The sequence below is a fragment of the Antrostomus carolinensis genome, unplaced genomic scaffold (assembly GCF_000700745.2).
Source record: "Antrostomus carolinensis isolate BGI_N321 unplaced genomic scaffold, ASM70074v2 scaffold8575, whole genome shotgun sequence".
In the NCBI taxonomy this organism is placed as follows: domain Eukaryota; kingdom Metazoa; phylum Chordata; class Aves; order Caprimulgiformes; family Caprimulgidae; genus Antrostomus; species Antrostomus carolinensis.
The window spans coordinates 59296-80661 of NW_010315686.1; the positions used below are offsets into that span (position 1 = coordinate 59296).

The window sequence follows — 21366 nt, forward strand, 5'->3', positions numbered from 1 at the left end:
AAATATGAAAGATACTGGTTCATTTGAGAGATTATTCAGGTTTTTTAATATGAAAATTTAATTTTATTGACTATTTATTTCCTGAGGTGGATGTTAATAGAAAGGGAAACAATTTATACTAATGCAGTCTTTGTAGTTATCTGGTTATTTCTATAACCTTCTATCACAATATACTGTACATTTTATTAGCTTTTCTATTAATTAGATAAGGCAGTTTCCACAACATGAACCATTTGAGAAAACTGAGTACCACTGCAGGAACACATTATTCAGCATTCCTGGCTAGCTACTCATATCATTTAACGATTCCTAAAATTATAATCACTGAGACTTCTGCTGTTTGATTTTTTTATGTCTAGAAGTATATACTATTTCTAATTAGAATGCTTATCATTACTTTGTAACGTACTTTTATTAGAAAAGACAACTGGAAAATGATGCTGCTGAATAAATCTAATAAATGTATTATTCTACCACATCCTTATTTCATAATTTGTGTCAAGGCTGTATGTACTTTTTTCATTTGTGGAGACTTCAGTGCGCTCTCAGATGAAAACAACAGTGCTTTAGATAAATAATAGTGCTTACTGTTTCACACAACTCTCTGAAGTTCTTCATATAACATCACTGACATTGTATCACTGTAAATGTGAAAACTTCCCCGTTACACACATGAAAGAAACTGGCCATTGAAACGGGAAACTCTTATTACTGATTGTAAGAGACTGACTATCAAGGTAGTATTGACATAAGTGATTAAAACCTTAGTTTGATTAACTTTCATATCTGAGTGCTTTACTATAGAAAAATCCTTAGAATCTGGGGCACAGTGTACACATCTGTAAGGCTATGAGAAAGGATTTCTTTGAAAGGCAGGTTGCTGTTATTAAGGAAAGAGTTCACTATGTTTTTTAAAGAGAGAAGGCAGGGCTAACATTTCCATAAGACTTGCCTCCATTTGCATACCAGGAGAAAAAGTAGCATCAGTTTTCTTAGTAGTCTTTGTCAACAGAAATATTTGGAACCAGTTTTGGAGAAAACTGCAAATATGTTAGCCATGTATCAGAGGTTTTTTTTTTTTTTTTCCCCCTATAAGAATTTTAAGTTTTCCGATGTGGAAGAAAACCATCCCTGGAATACTGTGTAGACAGGTAGTATGTAGATTTGATTGTTTAAAGTAAGTCATGGTGAAGGATTCCTAAGCTTCAGCTGGACCTCTTCCTCTCAGTTAGCATACCACAGTGTACCCTTCTGATTATGTAAAATTTAATTTTTGGTACTTTGTTCAACAGAAGCTTTAGATTCTATCCCTAACTTTGTTTTTCACTTACATTCTTTTTCCCTTATAAGGACAGTCCCTGCTTGGATCATTGAATTCTGGACTCATTCTGTTTCAAAGAAGGATAAATTTTAGAGATTTTGGCACCTCTCTGTAATCTGCCACTATAGGGCTAATAAATTATAACAGTAAGTTTTTTCATGTACATTCTTTTTACAGCTGCCAGGCCAGATAGAGAGAACTATAACTCTGTAGATATTTATCATTAAATTAAGTAAAATCAATTTATTCTTGAAGCCATTTGCCAGAGAATAGAACATCAATTAAATACTTAATTACTATTTTTATATTCTGTCCCTTTCTTGCGCTTGTACGAACACACACAGACACACGCCCCCTCTCACATGCACAGATTGTTGAAACTCTTTGTCTTACATTTGGAGTTCTGACCAGCACATGGTATTTTTGTAAGCTTAATTGAATTGCACATTAATGATTAATCACCAGCACAGCTCTTTAGCAAATAAAACCTTTACCCCTTCAATTTTAATATCTCTAAGAACATCAGTTTGTGAGCCTCTAGCCAGCAGCTTAACAGATAGAAATCTTGGATAAGAGGCACAGTAACCTCAACTAACATTTTACCATTCCAAACACACTCTTTGTACGGTCTAAATAAATTGCCATAGCAAACGCTAATGACCTGTTTCATGTGATGAGTGAAATAATCATCCTTTTAACTTGCACAGTACACATAGGACAAAAAAAAAGTGAATGCATATTATTTCAATATTATTCTCATAAACTATACTAATATTAGGATAATAAAATAAAGTATAGTTTGGATACTCTGTTTGGATTATAACAGAGTACAAGGTAGTTTTGATTTTCCATGTAACTGTGTATCTGTAAAATAGCTTGTGTTTTATCTCCACACAGCTGAATAGTTATGTGATTGATTAGATACAGTCAAACACTGCAATTGTAATTTTTGGAATATATTGCAATAGCTGGGCTTTGTTATTATTTGATTTGATATCTCGTGTTTAGAAGCTTGTGAAGTTTAGCTGCTCCTGAATATGACCATGAGCAAACCCCCCATGGAACAGATTACTAACTCTGACTAAATACACTCTGTAAGGTACATGTATAAGATACATGTTCTGAAAGGCCATTGTTTCATTTCAAGTTCACTAGCAGCCTGTGTGTTGATGAAGTTTACCTGAAAAACTGATTCTTTTAGTGATTTTTATTTTTCTTATTTTCTTATTATTGGGTGAGTAGTATTAACCAACTTGTAGCTGAATATTTTATGAATGCAGATCCTATAGAAGTATCATTTCTGAGCATAAAAAATGACCTTCAAAAACATGCTGTGTTTACAAGCCTATCTGCAAACTCAGAATTTCCAGGTAAGGAGGGGTGGGGAGTGGAGTAAGTGTCTTCTGAAAGGAATTTATGCAGTCTAGTAACTGGTAAAGAAGAGGATGTCTGGTTTTGACAGGATTAATATTTATTTCCACAGAGCTGATACTGGTTTAGTACTAAATGTTAATTATAACTCCAGGAACTGATCTCCCATTAGCTACTTGAAGCTGGAAACGTCATACATAGCAGCCTGTCAGATAAACAGCTTGGGGCATAGGAGAGAAACAGCCAAAAGAACTTTGCATCCCATCCAGGTCTGTATCATGTCCTGGGGTACTTTGCTATCAGGGCATGCTCCCTGCATTTTATGACCTTAGAAATATCAGAGTCACACAGTCTTTTCACTGATGATCTTTGAGCTTTTATATCTGCAAAGAAGAAAATAAACCTGAGATCATTTGTATGCAACATTCTCTGCAAGAGGATTCTTTATATTCAAAGGTCTGGCTACAGCTTTAGGCTTGCTTTAGACTACTGTCCTAAGTACTGAGAGCAGTATAGCTACAGCAGAGCAGAGACCAGAAAGGCTGTAAAACACCCAAGAGCCTGGTAAACAAAAAACTGTGTCCCATATTATGAACCAGATGATCCCTACAGTAAGTGCAGTGTGACACAGCTCAGGTTTTCAGATATCAGTAAGTCATAAACTTAGCATATGGTCATAGCAATTAATTTCTCCTGGGCATTCTACCTCTAAGTATGGAGGGAGTTAAGATGGTAGCATGACATCACATCCCACCAATCTCATATGGGAACTAATAACACAGGCCTCATCTAACATGTACATAGTCCAGAACAGTCAGCAATGGGTTCTTAACGGATGTTAATTAAATACAGCAAATGTTCACAAAATCACAGATTGGTTGAGGTTGGAAAGGAACCTCTGGTCCAACCCCCCTTCTCAAGCTGGGTAACCTAGACGAGGTTGTTCAGGACCATGTCAAGACAGATTTTGAACATCTCCAAGGATAGCAACTCCACAACTTCACTGGACAACCTGGGCCAGTACTTAGTCACCTGCACAGTAAAAATGTGGTTTCTGATGTCCTGAAACAGCAGGAACCTCCTGTGTTTCAGTGGGTGCCCACTGCCTGGAATCCTGTCCTTGGGCACCACTGAGAAGAGCCTGGCTCTGTTGTCTTTACAGCCTTCCTTCAGGTATTTATATACATTGATAATATCCCCCCCCCAAGCTTTCATGCAGTCCTTTTTCTACTTACATTCAACAAAGTATTTTTTGCCATAGGAGTCCCTGATTTCAGGAGTTAGTCTGTTCCAAAGTCTTAAGAAATCTCTCTCGATGACATCTGAATTAGCTCCTGCCTTGAAGAAACCATGCTAAACAATGCTTACTTTCACTCCAAAATGCTGCATCTCCATCCTGGAAGAAAAAACCCAGTAACCATCCCTGACCACACAATAGTGTCATAACTATTAAACAGAAGTAAGTTGAAAGTCTGTAACATAAATGAATATTTGAGACTTTGATTCTTATCTTCATATGTCAGAATAGTTTTGAGATGTTCAGATTAGCTTCATAGCAGTATACCTTTCCTGTAAAAGCACAGCAGGCAATTAAATCTGAGGAACAAAAGCAGTTTCAGGTAGAGCTTTCTGTGTGCTTTATGTTGGACTGGAGCAAAGGATGCAGCAGCCAGATGCATCTTTGCCATGTATTATCAAAATAAACTTTTGACTATTATTTCAAATACTGTTGCATCATTTCAGCTTCTAGCAGGAACAGATTACTAGAGTGCCTGGCAAAAAAATAAAAGTGAGCAAAAATTTTCAATTGGATTAGAACTTTATTTTCCATCATATGGTTAAATGGCTATGGTTAAGTGATTAAATGTTAGTGCAATAAAGGTTAGTGTTATTTCCTGGTAGCATGGTTCCTTCTATGTAATTTTGAGTTGCAGTGCAACTCCTTGGGATGAAAATGGCCTCTTTGTCTTGCTGGGCAGCTCAAGATACCCAGGCAGGTATGTTCCAAAGCATGCAAAAGAATGGACCACACATATGTTAGCTATTGGGATATGTTATATTTCACTGGGGCATATACTTTACATAAGTATTTGTAATGGTTTGCAACCAACTTTCCTAGTCTTCGTGAAGACTTGACTTGCTGATCTAGGCCTTAGCCTTCTTGAGGCACTGCAGCACAACTGGCTTCAGTGAAGGGTGCTCAGCTTAATTTTCTGAAGTTACAAGTACCTTTGGTGATGTGCTTGCTGCCTGGAATTGCCCAGTTCAGATTGTTGTGGAGCATTAGAACAAATTAAAACAGGTTGTAACTGGGCAAATGCAACTAAGTACAACTTGCCCATGAAACTCTGGGTGTCTGACCAGGCTGTACTGTTGATATACTTTTGTGTACACTGTGGGTTCACATGCCCAAAAGCTGCATGCTAGCCATTTGTCCAGGATGTGAAAATTTTTCCCAGTGCAGTTTGCCAGTGGGTCTCTTCATAGTACTGGAGATTGAAATCCCAAACAAGTGACCAACATCCTCTTATTTTCCTTTCCCCCTTTAGGCAAGATTTCTAGAGAGAAATTAAGAGAGAAAAGCCCTTCCTCAGCCCATCTGGAATCTGTTCTTGGATTCATACAGGTATTTCTAGCTACTGATTGTAAGGTGTCAGAGAAAACTTCCATGCCCCATTTGGACTGGCTGTAGCCACCCCTTGCAAAAGCCATGAGATGAGGCCTTTGGCATTAATTAGATTGAATACTCTTCCCTCAGCTGTTTTCAGAAGTGTCAGAAGCTTCTATCAATCCCAGAAACTAACATCCAGCACTGAGTGAAAGTCTTCCATCCTCAGCCAGTCAGTAGTGCTACAGGTACTGTTCCTTCAGCATTGCTCACCAAGCCAAAGAGCCCTAAGAGGATTACAAACCCATTTATTTCAGTATGTGGCAATATCTTACCCTAGAATTTCATATATAGCATGAGCCATGCACAGAGTTTGCAAAAACTTCAGTGAGATTAATACAGTTGTCTGGGGTTTGCTTGTAAGATCTACTCTGTACACCTGGCAAAGTTTGCTGAAGGCCTTAGGCAACGACTCTAGAAGAGCATGGGTAAAGTATTAAAGGAAAACTATTTTGGTTGGATATATGAGCCACCATACTGGGCTTTATTATCCAGATCTGCTCAAGTATGTGGGCTCCTAATATGCACTTACATTTTTATGAAAATGAAATAGTCTACGTAAAAGCAGAGAGACTGATTATTCTGGGATGGGGTCTAAAGGTCTGAAGCAGAAGTGCGGAATTAGTCAATGCTTCTAAAAATATTAGCTTAACCCTGTGTATTGATAATACTGCTTTACTACCTTATAAATTGCTTGAGGAACTTTAGATAAATAGTGACGTTTCCAAGAGTTTGCTGAGGACAGCCTGCACCTGAAGCGAGAGGCCGAAAGTCCAGCACTCAGCCTCCATAAAGAGTTTGTCAGACTGAGGTGACGGCATTAGCAGTGGTTATCCCGACTGAGAAAGTGTGGCTTTGCACAAACAAGCTGGAGGCAGAGGCCTGCTGGAGGAGGTAAGTGCTAATAATTGTGTTGCCCTTGCCCTCAATCACTGCATTCAAGAATGGTCTGGAACTGTCATGATGAGGCCAACAGAGTTTTATGAGCTTTGAGGAGAAAGTCCTACTGGTAGAAGATAAGTGTTTTGCTTTTTTAGCTGGTTAAGTAATTAACAAGCCTACTGAATATTTGATATAACTGTGTATTAGAGCTGGTAGTTGCAGTACCGGGGCTGTGGATCCCCTTTGGCAGCCCTTAACAATGTCTAGTTTGAGCTTTTGGTGCTGAGAAAGAAAACATATATTGCTGTGGTTTAATATATTTAATGTATTTGCCACACAGATCTTTTTATCAGTCTTTGTCAAAACCAACACTTAAGTCTTGCTTTTTAGCTGCACTCACACTTATCCAAGGACAAATCCTTCCTCTTTTAGACAAGTGCTCAGAGGTGTGTGATAGCAGTGGTGAGAGCTGCCTATGTAACAACTCTAAGAAAACTTGTGTGCTTTGCAAAAGTCAGTCTTATGCAACCATGCAAAAACACTGTTCTGCTTATTAGAGTAGGGCTGAAGAAGCCCTGCACCCGTCATTTGTAATCAGGTGGGCTGGTTTTATTGTTGAGAAAGCTCTTTCTAGTATCAGTTAGCACCTTCCCCCACTGAGATTCTACAACTGCGCTGAAAGGACTCTGAAAAAACACACCTGGAAATGATTTGGTTTTAACAGACTGAGCAACTGCATTTTTAGGCACCCTGTTGGTGAAAGTGAGGGGAAGCCCGAAAGCATTGCTGGAGAGAATCTCTTTGAACTGAGAAATAACAGAACTGAAGAGTGCATGTGTTTCATCAGTAAGATAAAACATGCCTCTGTGGAGAGTGGAGAGGCACCAGAACTTTTAGCTGGACTAGATTTGGTTATACTTAATCATTTCTCTGGGAAATTACCTTGCCACTTATCCTTGCCAGCTGTTAGTTCAGGTACAAACACCATAGCCCTGGCTATGCTGTTGGAGTAAACTAAGTTGAGGCTTACTGTCTCCAGTGAGAGTGAGGAGCAGGACCGGTAGCTCTTGGCCTCCTTTTTCTGTGGCACGTGCAGGAATGACACAAAATTGCCTTTTGTCAAGTCATGTAGCCAGTGAGTTTCCAAGCCTGGTGTCATAGCTAGTTATGAAGGCACACTTTCCACTCAGGTTTCTTACTCTGTGACTTCTCTGAACCAGTAAATGATAAGAGAAAGCATGGAAGCCAAAATTGCTGTATGCTGTGAGTCTGAAAGTGAGAGCTACAAGCAAATAAGCTAATGATCTAGAAATGCAATGAAGCGAATGTGCTCAGCCCCAACTTCCTCAAATACAACTCCTGTTAAGGGGCTTTGTTTCTGGTTGCAGCCATTCCCATTCACTGTAAAGTAGCGGAGAGCAGGGGGGGAAGCGTTGGCACAATGTGATCAGGTCCATGAATAATATGTGCCTTGGCAAAACTTTCCCTGTCCTTTTCAATAGATTCCCACTGTTTTCAAGTTTTGCTGACCAGTCTTTCTAGTCAGCCCTGTCTTTTCAGGATATTTCAGACTGAAAGGAATGGCTGAGTTCTTCAGTTCTTACAGTAGTGTCTGGGGTTTTTTTTGGACATTGGTGATTAGTTGTGCTAGTACTGGAGAGAGGAATTCCTCTGGGAAGAAGGACGATTCTCTTTGACTGCCTGTATGATGCCACCCAGGCTGCTCTTCTGATCTGTAGCACAGAACCAGAGTGACCACTAGAACAACCAGAAAAGCCTAAGCTGTAGTGATGGGTCTGACGACTAATTTGTTGTGTGATGGTGAGTTATCTTCTGCTCTCTGCCCCTTAGACAAAGTAATCTTTGGGGCAGTGCCTGAGTTTTCTGTCTCCTTCCTCACAGCGCTGATACACAGCACAGTAGAATGTATTATGTAGGATGTGTGTTTGTATAAAGAAGTGAGGAAATGCAAAAAAAATAAATAAATGGAGGAACACAAGGTTTCCTAATTGGTGGGGATGATACTGTTTGCTTATTACAAAAAAATTTTATAAATGTAGAATACAATTCTTGCCATCTAAAATCTTATGATTGATTATTGGTTTTCTATTTCTATTTTTGGTTTGTGCAATTAAACCAAAATAATTCATTAAACACAATATTTATGGGAAGGCTGGGGTAATCATTTGCCAGACATCCTGTTAAAGAGAAACTTTTTTACAGGTGATAAGCTGTCACCTAAGCCCTATTTACCTACATATGTGTAGAGGTGCAGACATCTGACCTTTAAAATGTAACTGTATCCAAAGAATGAACTGATACTTTAAAAGAATTTGTGATTATTTTTACATCCCAAAAGTACTCAAAGAGGAAGGGGTCTTCTCTAACTCATAGCTGGCTGAAGTTAAGCATTCATTTGGCTGATCTTTGTGTAATATCCTTTCTGCCTTAAGACATGAATATTAAAGGAAGCCAAATGCGTTAGGCCTGGTTGCTAGAGCCCGTCTGATGTTTTTATTCTTACTGAGTTCCTGGAGTGATTTGGATTTATTCTGGTTCTAAATTTTGCTGTCAGCTCACCAAGTAGAAATGGAAGGAATCTCTGAATCTGATACTGAATGAATGTTGGACTCTCATTAAATAATTAAATCAGTCATGTAGCTGATAAGTGGCAATGAATGTTGTCACTTATTATCATTTAATGATAGTATTTTACGTAGTTGGGTGCCTCAGTAGCCATGAATATGGACTTCTGAGGTACTGGTTAACGCTCTCTGATTTTAAAAAGTTAAGCAAATATATACAGATAAGGGTTTGCTTTTCCTTCCACTGCAATCTACAGGGAGGCTTCCACTGAATTTTGGGGGTGTTAGATTGGTGCCTGGGTTGCACTGGTTATTTTAGCAGCCCATCTCACTGTTGTTTTGAGGCTGATGTAAGCAGCCCTCTAGTTCAGATATTTCACTTAGATACTTGATTTCTGCTGTGAATGTCCCTGTTAAGTCTGACAAGGATTGCAGTGTTCCTGAATGTGTGCACTTTGGAATCATCTTTGTAATGTTTCACTGAGTTGGTGACATTTATTTTCTGAGAGGACTCACAGAGTGTGCTCTGACAAAATGCTGTTAAAACTGTGTGAAAGAGCTCAGGCTAATTCAGGCTTCTGTGCTGTAAAATAAAGTCTGAAAACAGGATGTTGCAGCAGGCAATTGTTGATAACCCCAATCCATTTGCAACAATGTGCTAGAAAATGACATTTCCTTTGACTGCTGGTTTAGAATTTGTAGCTGAGCTAGAAACAGAGAGAGAGAGAGAGGAGTTGCTAACAGCAGGCTCTTGTAACACCACGCTAATAAATCTCAGCAAGCTACTTAGCAAGCTAGTGCTGTGATATCATTTTAGGACTCAATTTACCTTTTTCCCAATACAGAATTAAATTAAACCATTAGAGATTTGGGAAAAGATTGAGCTAACTGGAAAGGAGCTGTAAATTGCACTTTCCTTCCTTGGCTGTGCTCTAGGGAGGAAGCAGTGGGCAGTGAGCTTGCACTACTAGAAAGCAGGTTAAATTTGAAACTGGGCTCTGTGGAGAAGTCCTGGAGTGTCTGTCCAGGATGCCTACTTCACTGCTGTAAGAGAAACACCTGGATCTGCTCTGGTTAGTAGTGTTTAGGTAGCAATAATTGGCACAGAAGTGCTGCGAGACAAGGGGCTCTAGGGGCAACTAGAGCAGCATCATGTGTGGAACTTCCGCTGCTCCTCTGTCCCCTATCAGCTCTAGGCCAATGTTCCTAAGCCTGTAATTCCTAACTGCCTAGTTCTCCCCAAGTACCAGTGCTCCTTCTCCAATAACACATGGACATTTGGTGCTGAGCACCGTGATGGATTGTGCTCTGCTGGAGCCTTCTGCTAGTATTTATTCTGCTGGATGATGTCATTGCTGCTAGAAGAAGTCTGGGGTCAGAATCAAAGGAAATAGTATCAGTTAAAGTTTTTTTCAAAAAAAAAATTGTCTAGTTCTCTGAGTGGACAACGTTATGAAAAATATTTCTTGTCTGATAATTGTGGAGCACTAAAAAAACCACTTGTCTTCCAGGCGCATATCGATTTTGAAATAGCTTCCTGGAGTGGCAAAGAGTATGTTTCCGGAGAAAATATCAGCATGATATTTCAAGAGTATTGATATATCCTCATAAATATTGAATTCTGATTACTAATGTAGCCAGTAAATAGCTAAAGACAAATTCTACTCTCCATTAAAACTTTGATGTTTGCCTGGCAAATTGAGAACTCCTAGAACAGAGCTTGGCTTCTTGCATGTAGACAAGTGCTATTATAAAAACAACTGATTTTAGAGAAAAACAGCATGACTACACCAAGAGACCTTTAGGATTTGTAGGTGACAGCATCCCTCTGCTTCTCTCCACTGAAGGAAACTGAAGCTCATAGACAAAATTGAAGGGTGGTGTTACTGTTTCACTCCCACAGCAAGTTTTCTTTGGTAGTCCTGCCAAAGAACCTCAGGTTGGGATGAGGTTTGGGGTCTGGGTGTGCTTTGGATTCCTTCCTCTGCCACTGTGCTGGTGGTGTAAACCTCCAGAAGTCAGTGCTCTGCAATGGGTTAGCGTGACCTGCCAAGCATGCTTAGGGAGAACTGCCAAGTGGAAAATTAGGGACTGGGGGTCTTCAGAAACAGCACTGATGTAGTACTCAATGCAAAGTTTAGATGTATCAGGCAACAGCTCTCCAGCATCCAGGAAGTACAAACTTTAATAATCAGTCATCTTGCCAGAACTACAAAACCCCAGTTTTTCAGTTAACAAATTGAACAAATATACAGGCACAAACACATCACATCTCCCACCCTTAGGTGAGCTATTCTAGGCTTTGTACTTTTGTTTCATGGAAAAGGAGGAGTCCTTTTTCATATGTTGTGTAAAAATGTCAGTGTGATAATTCAGTTTGGTGGTCAACAGATAACTGAAGATCTTCATTAATACGTCACCTTAAAAGAAATAAATCTCCAAACTCTCCTACTCAGCATTTTGCAGGGAGATGAATGTAGTCTGGTACAAGGGGTGCTGATTTCTCAGCACAATTGCATCTTCCCTTGCATGGCTTGCATTTCATATTTTTACCACAGCATCAATAAAATACCCAGGAAAATAAACGCCCGTAAATTCTTAGGTGACTGACCCAGTAATTCAAAATAAAGGAGTACAGAAAGATTCCAGATGTTGGGAAGAATGTTTCTGAGTTAGGATTTTAAGACCCTGTAGGTGCTTAGGTAAGCAGTAATTGTTAAAATCACTTTAGAAAGGAAGGGACTGCATGTTATCTTGTCTGTGCATGCAAAAGCAAGTGCTTAATTTGTTCTCTTAGCTATCCTGCAAATGCATTTAATAGGTACTGCTCACTATAATGATAGACAAGTTCTGTTTTTGTACCATTACTCACATTCTGGGGAGGCATCTGCAAGCTTGGTCTATACCTCCAGGTGCTCATGAGTTGCCTTCACCAGTTATTTCCAGTGTCAGAACATAAAAACAGCTCAAGTCAAACTTGTAGGCTTGTGCACCAAAACCCACATGGTGATAGTTTCCAAAAAATCTAACTGTAAATTCTGTGTCTGGTGGTGTTTTCTGGTTGCTATAAGTTGGCTGACAAGCATGGCCCCTCTCCCTGCTGTTGATAATGACTTGTGCTGTGATGCTTCTACCTTAGGGACTGGTATTAATCTGTATGTGCTCTATGCATGCTATCCTATCTGTGCTGTATAAACATTGCTGGCTATATAGAGTAATCTACAGAGCCTGGGGAACTGTCAGTCTACTCAGTTGGGAAGGACTGATCTGTGCTTTGTCTTGAAACTGGCAGGAGTCTTTCCATTAATTTAACAGAGCTTGGTTCAGACCTCCACCTTTTCTCCTCCCTGTGAGCGAATCATTGTTGATATGACTTAATCTTTTAAATTACATTGTTGTGTATAAAAACTTTCAGGGATTAAATTCTTTTTCCTAGTTTAAGGGCAGCTTTTTGATACTAGAAACAAATCAATTGCCTGAGTAACTAAATAATGTTTTTCAAATAAAAGCTCAAATTCTACAAACTGTGCAAACAGAAGCTCTCCAGTTTGCATGGGAAAAGATTCTAACATATGACTGGCTAGGCTGCTTGTTTGTTTGCTCCCTGGCCCAGAGTCTGGTGGGCACTTCTCATCCAACTCTGAGTGCCACTGCGTAAACATGTAAGCTGAACTCCTTTTCCCCACTCTTCAAGTCTCCCCATTCACAGCACTGTGCAGTGCTGGATGCTGCAGGAAGTGAGGAGGCTTGGGCAAGACCATTCTTAACAACAGAATGAACAAATAAGCTTTTTATGAAAATTACTTTGAAACTAATTGAATTAGAAGTAAATTAAAACTAGGGAAACCAAGCAAGATGGTAAGATGGAGCTGGAAGTGATCTGACCCCATTCATTTGAGGGGACCATGGCAATGGCAGCCTGTCCTGGACTGGACGGTGACAGGTCGGTCTGTCTGCTCCCTGCCAGGAGCTACAGAGTTGTTAGTTCATCCTCTGCTCGGTGAGCAGCTCTTCCACCTCCAGTTCCTCTCCCTGCTTGTTTTGCCTTGAGGCTGGAAATTCTTGCTTCTTTTGCCACCCTGAGTGGCCACGCCAGCCCAAGCTGTAGTGTTGGTTGTTACTGCACTTTCAGCACTCTTGGGGCATTTAGAAATATGTGCAGCTTGCTGGAGACTTGAGGGTTCAACAGGTGGCTAGCAGAGATTTCCTCTCCAGCACAAGCCTGGCAGATGTGCTTGCTGGGCCTGCCTAGTCCTGTCTGGCCTGATTCAAACAACAGGCTCTGGAGCATGGTGGAAATGACAACAAAATGGTACTCCACCAGCATGCAAAGCCTGTTGCAGGGGAACATTTCTCCAGCAATGTTGGGTCAGGAGTCCTGATATTATAGGTAGCAATCCTTTGCCACACAAATGTAGGAAAGAAAAACATAAAAGGAGTTTCCCTATTCCTGATTTTTTTTTCTCAGCAAACTGCTTCTGAACTGTAGAAAATAATTTCAAAAAGCCAAATAGAACCTGCTTAGTGTCTCAGAAAACATCGAAATAGGGAATTTTTCTGTTAAGTTGCCTTCCTTGAAGATCTTCCAGCTTGCTCAGCTCACCCTCCAACTTGCTCAGAGCACAGCATGTGAGGGAGTTTAACAGAAGAGAAACAACATAAAATGTGAGCTCCCTATGTAACTTTCTGTTAGAGAGCTTGGCATGAGACAGTCTTCCATCTGCAAAAAGCAGCGCTTGACTGAGTTCCCATTGACACCTTAGGTGTATTTCATCATGAAATCCCTGACTCCTAGAAAGGGTGTGGAAAAATTGCCCTGCTTGAAGCATAACAACGGGGAAGGAAATTCAGTTCTCAAGTGAAAAGCAGGAAGCTAACATTATTCCTACTGGACAAGTGAAGGCTTTGAAGCACATCTTTGTGTGCTGGCTCTAACAAGCTAACTGAAGCCAGGTCCCATGGGTGGAGCACCCCAGGATGTTCTGACATTGTGGAAGTCATGGGTCTTCTCCTGAACAAGACCCTTCTAGTCCCTAAAAATGTATGTCTAAATATTCACCTGCCTCATACAGTCTTGTGAGCAGGACAGGTTTTGATAACCATAGCAGAGCACACGCATTTCCAGAAGTCACTGGTTTTTGTTGCTGGCATTTGAGTAAATGAGGCATCTGGTTCCAGGAGAGGAAATACCAGCAGAATCTGTCCCTCCATACAGTGAGAAGTAATAGAATCATTGAATCATTTAGGTTGGAAAAGATCTTTAAGATCATTGAGTCTAACCATTAACCTAACACTGCTAAGTCCACCACTAAACCATGTCCCTAAAACATTGAGCAGCCGATATTTTTCCTACATTTCTAATTTAAATAATATCTTTACAGCTAGTGTGCCCTGTCCCAAATTCTGTTTGTATTTTCCTTTAAATGTTAACCTTCCCAGTGCTAGGGTCTCTCAGCAGCTGACAGTATACTCGTGATCTGAGAGGGTCTGAATTAAACCAGCCAAACTGTAATTTCTAAAGATAAAGATCAGAGTAGGTGCTGTCATTTCATAATTATTTTGTTTCTGTAAACACTTTTGTCTGAATAATCTTGGTGAGGGAAAAAAAAAAAAAAAAAAAAAAGCTTTAGAGCTTTAGTTTCTAGAAAGGCTCTGTGCAAAATGACACCAGAGCTGTCTGCTAAGTTCAGAGGACAAGATTTGCATCTCTAGGGCCTGATGCTGCCTGCTCTGCAGAAGCCAATAATTTAAATGACTGGAATGGACTGATCTCTTGCCTGGAAAGCGTGCAGATTGGAACAGGAAAGCTACTAGCTCACCAGGCAACCACACAGCAGCCTTTGGATTAAATGCTGAATACAGAAAACTTGTTTTTCTGTCAACTTTATTGACGGAAAGTTGGTTTTAAAAGAAAACCTACTACAGCAATGCCACTGATACCTCAGTAAGAGTAGCCAGTTGAGATGTATTCACCTCAAACCTGCTCTAGAAGGAATAACTTTTTCAGATAACTGAGACATAAATTAAATTACACTCCCCCCAAAGCCTAAGCATAAGCTGCACTGAGAAAAGTAGAATTGATGTTTTGCAAGCTCCACAGAAACTAAACTGAAAACCAGCACTATTTGGATAGGCAATGGGTACCTTGTTCTTTAGCCCGATCATGTCGCAGCAAATTCACCAGCATGAGGAAAGCTTCTGTTTCATTGCTGAGCAGTTTCCATGGCAGTGAGAAATGGCTTCCTGAGCAACACACAGTTACAGACTCGACGTGGGGTCTCTGCGGTTCTCAAGCACTTTGATATGATTAATTCCAGTGGAGCTGGGTCTTAAGAGACACTTGTGTCAGGAATTGAACAAGAGCAGCACAGGAATTGCTCATCATCTCACAAAACACAGGGCTATTATTTTTATGCTAAGAAATAGCTCCCATACTTGAAGTCTTTCAAACTCAGAATTATTATTCTTATTTTTGTAATAAAAAGACCCTCTTAGCTCTTCACTACCTTAATTGCAGGTATTGGGCCCCTGTAATTGGATCCACAGTCTACGTTTGTAGCTATGGATCCTTTACAACAGAGGGGTAGAGCTGGACTTGAGAGATCCTCAAGATTTAGCATGCTTACCAGGAAAATGCCTCAAGATTTAGCATGCTTACCAGGAAAATGCCTCAAGATTTAGCATGTTTACCAGGAAAATGCCTCAAGATTTAGCATGCTTACCAGGAAAATGCCTCACCTAAGCCTTGCAAAGTCCTGTGAGTAGGAAGACGTGTGAATCTTAACCAGCTCAATACCTTGGGCACTTTATTTTGCTTTCTCTCCAGTTAGGACTGTCCCAAGGAATGGCAACCACAGTCTCCTTGGCCTCAAAACTGAATGGAGTGACTGCTAAAGAAAGCACTATCAGGAAGAGAATTTTGTGCTCTCCTTCCTAGTTTGTATTGCGAGAGTTCACTTCCGCCAGCGGAAGGCCCTGTTTCCATTTCCTTCTCTGCCTGAGATGACTGAACTCTTCCTGCTGTAGAGACTTAAAGCCATATTCCCTATTTTCCTGGGATATTTTTGTCTTTTGGATCTTTTTGAAAACTGGAGCCTTCAAGGATTCTCAAACTGAGCTCCTTAAAGGTGAAGAAACTGAAAAATCACAGTCATTTCTGAAAGTTTAATAGTTCCATTGTTCTTTCTGGTTTACATGTTAAAAATGAAAATAATGACTTTTTTAATAGTAGCAGATGCTAGAGAAATAGATATATTTCTTGCATTTATAAGGGAATGTGTGTATTTCCTGTATAGCTCGTATCATGCTGATATAAAGAACAAATCTTGTAGAATCAGCCTTGCCCATCATGGGGGATATATTGGTAAATATTTACTTTGCATGGGGAACTGCAAGCTCTACTCTGCTCCGCAGCAGTAGGAAGTCTTGTATAACTGCTGGCATTCTCGAGAGGGGATTCCAAAACAACTTAGCATCCTGCCCAACAATGTAATGGGCATGTGGGTGGAGGCTTGTTAAGGCATGCTCCATGCACTGAATGACTGGTGAAATGTCGTTGTTCAGGCAGATCTTGGACAGCTTTTGTTTCTTTGCTGCGTCTGTAAAGCTCAAAAAAATAAGATCATTTATTGACAGCCAGGCAAAGTGACTTTTAATTCTTCCCCCCACACTGATGTATACAATTTCACTAAGGAATTGGTATTTCTTGTTTCTCCCCACACAAGAATTTGTAGCAGTTTCTGAGGACTAAGTCCTTGTCCATAATGACCCTGTGGTGTAGTTGATCCCAAGAACAGTCTAGTTACCCTTAATTGTGGAGCCGTCATGGCAAAACCAGTCCCGTGTGAACTGAGGACAGGCAACCAGCATTGTCAATAGCTTAGAATAAGCATAAGAATATAAGAGGCAAAGGGAAACAGAAATGCTGTAGTTGTAAATGAGTCTCTTGTAGTAAGGAAATTGCTTCTTGGAAAGTTGTGAAACACAATTGTGAAGAAGGAATTTAAAAGACAAAAAAGTCCAAGGATCAAAAGACAAGCAGCCCTGTTCAAAGAGGTTTAGCAAGTGTCTGTCAGACAGGCTCATCACCACTGTGGCTAGCAAAAGCAAAGGGAATTGCTCCCTGCTTGATTACTAAATCAATAATTAATAATGACAGAAAACCCCACATCAAGCACATTGATTACATAATCAGATAAAAGTTTTTCTGTTTGGGAGTTTGCTCAAAAGCTTAATGCCAACACGAATAATTAATCTTTAACTGAGATTTGAATAAAGCTTTGCAGAACAAGTCTTTTGTGTGGATAGTCATATTGTGATGCAGATGCATTTGAAGAGTAACTTTTCATATCATAGTCTTTCAAAAAAGTCAGAATGACTAGAAGATATAATGCTGCTTTGCAAGGCTTTCTCAGCAAGAAATGCATTGCTTCTTTTGACACAAATGTTTGGAAATTGCCTTACCTTTCTGAAAATACTCCTCTCCATATTGCGTTTTAATATCAAGGGGAAGCTTATTCCAAATAACCTCCTTCTCTTTCAGAATCTTTGCTGGATTGGATAATGCTGTTTTGAACAGTCCAGGTTGAATGCAACAAACCTTAACTCCAAAAGCTTTCATATCTCTCCTGCAAAGACAGCCCAAATGATTTAATCACATTATTATTAATATTGTGGGTTTTTTTTTTCTGTGCTAACACTTTTATTTCTGTCTTTACATGACGCATCAGCACACAAATAATGAGGTTTGTTCACGGTTGTGAATTTTCAGCTTGTTATCCCTAAATGAAAGAGGGATGAACTACCCTACCTGCTTCACAGGGTGAGAACATGCAGGGACAGTGACTGTGCAGTAGCTAGCGTAGTGTATTTCACATCCTCTAGTAGCTCATTAGTTATGTGACTTGGCTGGAAGACTGGCTGTCTGCTTAAACACAAGTATCTAGAGCCATTTTACATGTCTTAGGGAATCCCTCTCGAGATCTGGCTGATTGTCCACATTGGTACAGTTCCTTCTGGCCCCATCTCATATCTCTCAGCTCTGTGTGTCGTATCTAAAATGGCACATATATTTAGGTACAGAAGTCCCTCCCTGTCTATGTTACAAGAAGAAGCTGTGGTGGTCCTCAGGATTAGTTTGCTATATTCTCTGGATCTCCCTGCTCATTGGTATAATTAAGAGAAGACACTTTGGAGAACAAATCTTAGATAAAAGTTACTATCATGCAATAACTCATGGTATGTATTTTTTCTGGATGGGTTGCTACTGGAAGTTTCTATGTGCACGTTTCAATTAGGAGAATTAGGTTCATATCACAAAGACATCTCAGTTCCCTTGACTGGAGCTTCCTCTGCAATAAGGCCTCTGTGCATACTAAGATAGGTTAGTTGCAAATCTGTAAGAGTACCAACTATGCTGCAATTAATACTTGGGGACAGCTTGTGTGCCCAACAGGCTCTGTATCATTTCAAAAGTGGCATAATCTGTGTTGAATAAAAGAACTTGGAAGAATTAGTCCAAAGTGTCTAATGTTTTTCAACTTTATACCAAGTGCCAGGATTGTAAAACCTATTCTGGATATACCTGTTTTTACTTAGTTTAAGAGCCTTAGGAAAAAAAATAGTGGTCTTTCCTCATAGTGAGTGTTGTACCTTAAGCTGTCGTTAAATCCTTCTACCCCAAACTTGGAAGGAAAATAGCCTCCACCACAGAATGCCAGGCGACCTCCAACGCTGGATACATTTACTATCCTTCCTTTTGCTTTTTTTATCAAGGGAAGCATATTTATTGTAACATTTATGAGTCCAATTAAATTAACTTCAATTGGTTCTCTGAAGTGCTCAATATCCAACCAGTCTGTAGGAGCAGATGGCCCCATAATCCCAGCATTATTGACAAGTCCCCAGAGACCTGTAAAGAAGAAGCAAGTCAGGAAGCAAATTTTCACCTAATATGTCAGATTAATTGAAATAGGCGAGACTTCACAGAAAATCAGCGAGTGACCAAGAAGGCAAAGATTTGGAGGAATGTCCTGTAGTATTCAGCTTTATTCTCAGTGTCCAGGTTTTATCACTATACTTTCCATCACCCTTTGCATAGTCTTCCCCCTGCCACAGCGTTTTGGGCAGGGGGTGGTGTTGGCTTTTTGTGGGAGAAAGGGCAGTAGAGGAAGACCAGGTACGGCAAAGAACTATATTGGGCAACAGGAAATGTGTAAGAACTAGACCTGGTCTTTGGTAGAGGTAGAGTGTCCTGAGACACAAGTAAGTGTGCCCTGGTTCTGAGATGGGTGAGGTGCTAGGACAATAATGAACAGCTCTTGATAACAAAAAAAAGTTTTAAAATCCTTCTCAAATGTCTGAAAACAAGATGGGAACTGTCTGACAGAGAAGGCTTTTGGTATTCTTTTTCCCTCTACTGACATTTTTGTTGTAGCAGAGAAATTATGCCTCACATTGACAGTTGTGCCCCAAATGGAAATGAGAAGGATTTTTTTTTTTTTTTTTAAATGAACAGCCTGGACCAAAAAATGAGATGGAGGCAGAGAAAGACCACTAGATTGATTTAAAAAATATTTCTAAGCCCTCAGAAGTGGGAGGTGGAAGTACATAAATGTAAAACCAGTTCTTCTCTTGTGTCATCTGTTACGGTTGTGTAAATGAATACTTTTGTTGGTCTGACCTTACTTACAGTTTTTCTTGGGGGAAAAAACCCCACTTTTGGCCTGAAACCAAGCACAGTTTCAAATAAAAGCAATTTGGCAAATTATAAGCAATTTCATGAAGAGATGAAAGGTCAAATGGAGATTGGAATTTACCATTGCGTCTAATTGGTACTATGGCACATCATAATAGACCAGATTTAAGACTCAAAGTTAGCAGAGTCCAGCCCAAAGGATCTTGGGCCTTTGTAAGCTCTACTGCAATACCACTCCTACTGAAACCAATTAGCATCAGTAATGGTAGAAGCATCTTGTCTTGCACAATGTGTTGAGTTAGAGATATGTGATTTTTCTATTTTTCAGATGGTCTGCAAGCAATATTCCAAAATAGTTATAGTCAGCTCTATTCAATAGAGTTCATATGTAATTTTTGCTTTTGATAGAAATGAGCGATTACTTACAAGTAATTTATTACATGTATTCTATTTAAAAAAAAAAAAAAAATCTTTAAGCTTGCTAATCAGAATTTATTTAATTTGTTCCCTAGCTGGGTAACACAGCATGGGAGGTGCTGAGCACTCGTGCCATAACCCAGATATGTATGTGAGTGCAAACAGTCCCAACTGATGTTCCAGGAACTGGATTCCTGTTCTGACAACGATGTATCGATAAGCCTGACTTGAGCACATTTCCAAATGTTTACCTACCACTAACTAGATGTATAAATCATCCCTCTAGTGAGATCTTCTTCCATGTTTCTGGAAGGTGACTAGACATCCACTCACACTTGTGAAACATCAAGTAAAATAAGCTGGGAACGTAGCATAGTATTTTTAAGAAAACTCTATTGCTTTTTTTTTTTTTTTTAAACAGATATCCTGGCACTCACCTTCTGACTGAACTTCATCTCTGACCCATGCAGCCACTTTCTTAACACTGTCTGAATCTCTCACATCTAGCAGCACTGTCTGAAGCTGCTTCGAGGTCACAGCTTTTAGCTCTTTGGCTCCTGTTTCAGTCAGACAACTGGCAAAAACACGGAATCCCTTTTTATCAAAAATCTTTGCTGCCATATTTCCAAATCCTGTGTCACATCCAGTGATGAATATATATTTTCCAGTGAGATTTGTAACCTTCATCCTGTCTCTCGCCCTCCAGTGCCACCACAGAGAGATGACGCCAAGAAAGAGGAATATGTAGAAAAGCATTTTTACTGAAGTTTTCTGGACCCGTTCTCCTGGAGAAAAAAAAAAAAAAAAAGAAAAAGAAAAAGGGAGCTCCCAGTTTTAAGGGATTGTTAGTTTGTTGGGTTTTTTTCTTTTTTTATTGATTTGGCTAACTTCAGCTATTCAGCGAAGCAGACACAATTCAGAGCAGTGGCCTCCTTGTGCTAAAACAGACAAAAAATTCCTTCCTTGAGCGGCAATGAGAAGTGGAGAGATACTGTAATAAGGTTACAAATAATAATGTATATTAGGTTACTGCTGCCAGGTCGGTAAGCTCACATTGAACATATCTGGGAGAAATGTTGACTAGAAAAGAGTAGCAAAAATGGTATTTGCATGGAAACCAACAGAAATGTCTGAACTTAGTGTCAGTTCATAAAAAATTAAAGAGTAAGACTTGGGCCAGCAAGCAAGATCAGCAGGACCCAGAACCTTTCTTGTTACTGTGGATACTTAAGCAATGCTAGCCAGGAAAAATCAACTTTATTTTACTAAACCTTTTGATTGTCAGTGATGGACTCTTAAGAAAGAGGGTAGCAAGTACTGTCACTTCACCTCTCAAGAAATAAATTCCCACCAGCGAGGCTGTGGGAGTGTGCATATGGTCCCCGGGGATAGGAAGGAGGGTGTGGGTTGGAGGTGCAGGTGAAGT

At 39.8% G+C, this 21366-nt stretch overlaps 1 protein-coding gene across 1 annotated transcript; it reads right to left on the reverse strand.

The window, feature by feature from the left end:
* Positions 1-2968: 2968 nt before the first annotated feature.
* On the reverse strand, positions 2969-20696 carry DHRS9 (dehydrogenase/reductase 9). The gene is made up of 4 exons (XM_029084962.1): positions 20378-20696; positions 18479-18737; positions 17291-17454; positions 2969-3075 (listed from the first exon to the last, which is right to left on the reverse strand). The coding sequence occupies exons 1-4, from the start codon at positions 20694-20696 to the stop codon at positions 2969-2971; spliced, it is 849 nt and encodes a 282-aa protein (XP_028940795.1).
* Between the last annotated feature and the right edge of the window lie 670 nt (positions 20697-21366).

Bases quoted from the DNA above. Each gene is read 5' to 3' on its own strand.
- DHRS9 (XM_029084962.1), bottom strand. From the start codon at position 20,696: ATGCTTTTCTACATATTCCTCTTTCTTGGCGTCATCTCTCTGTGGTGG. The intron at 18,738-20,377 runs GTGAGTGCCAGG...TCTTCTTTACAG, and splicing joins AGATGAAGTTCAGTCAGAAG to GTCTCTGGGGACTTGTCAAT. The intron at 17,455-18,478 runs GTACAACACTCA...CTGTCTTTGCAG, and splicing joins GGATTTAACGACAGCTTAAG to GAGAGATATGAAAGCTTTTG.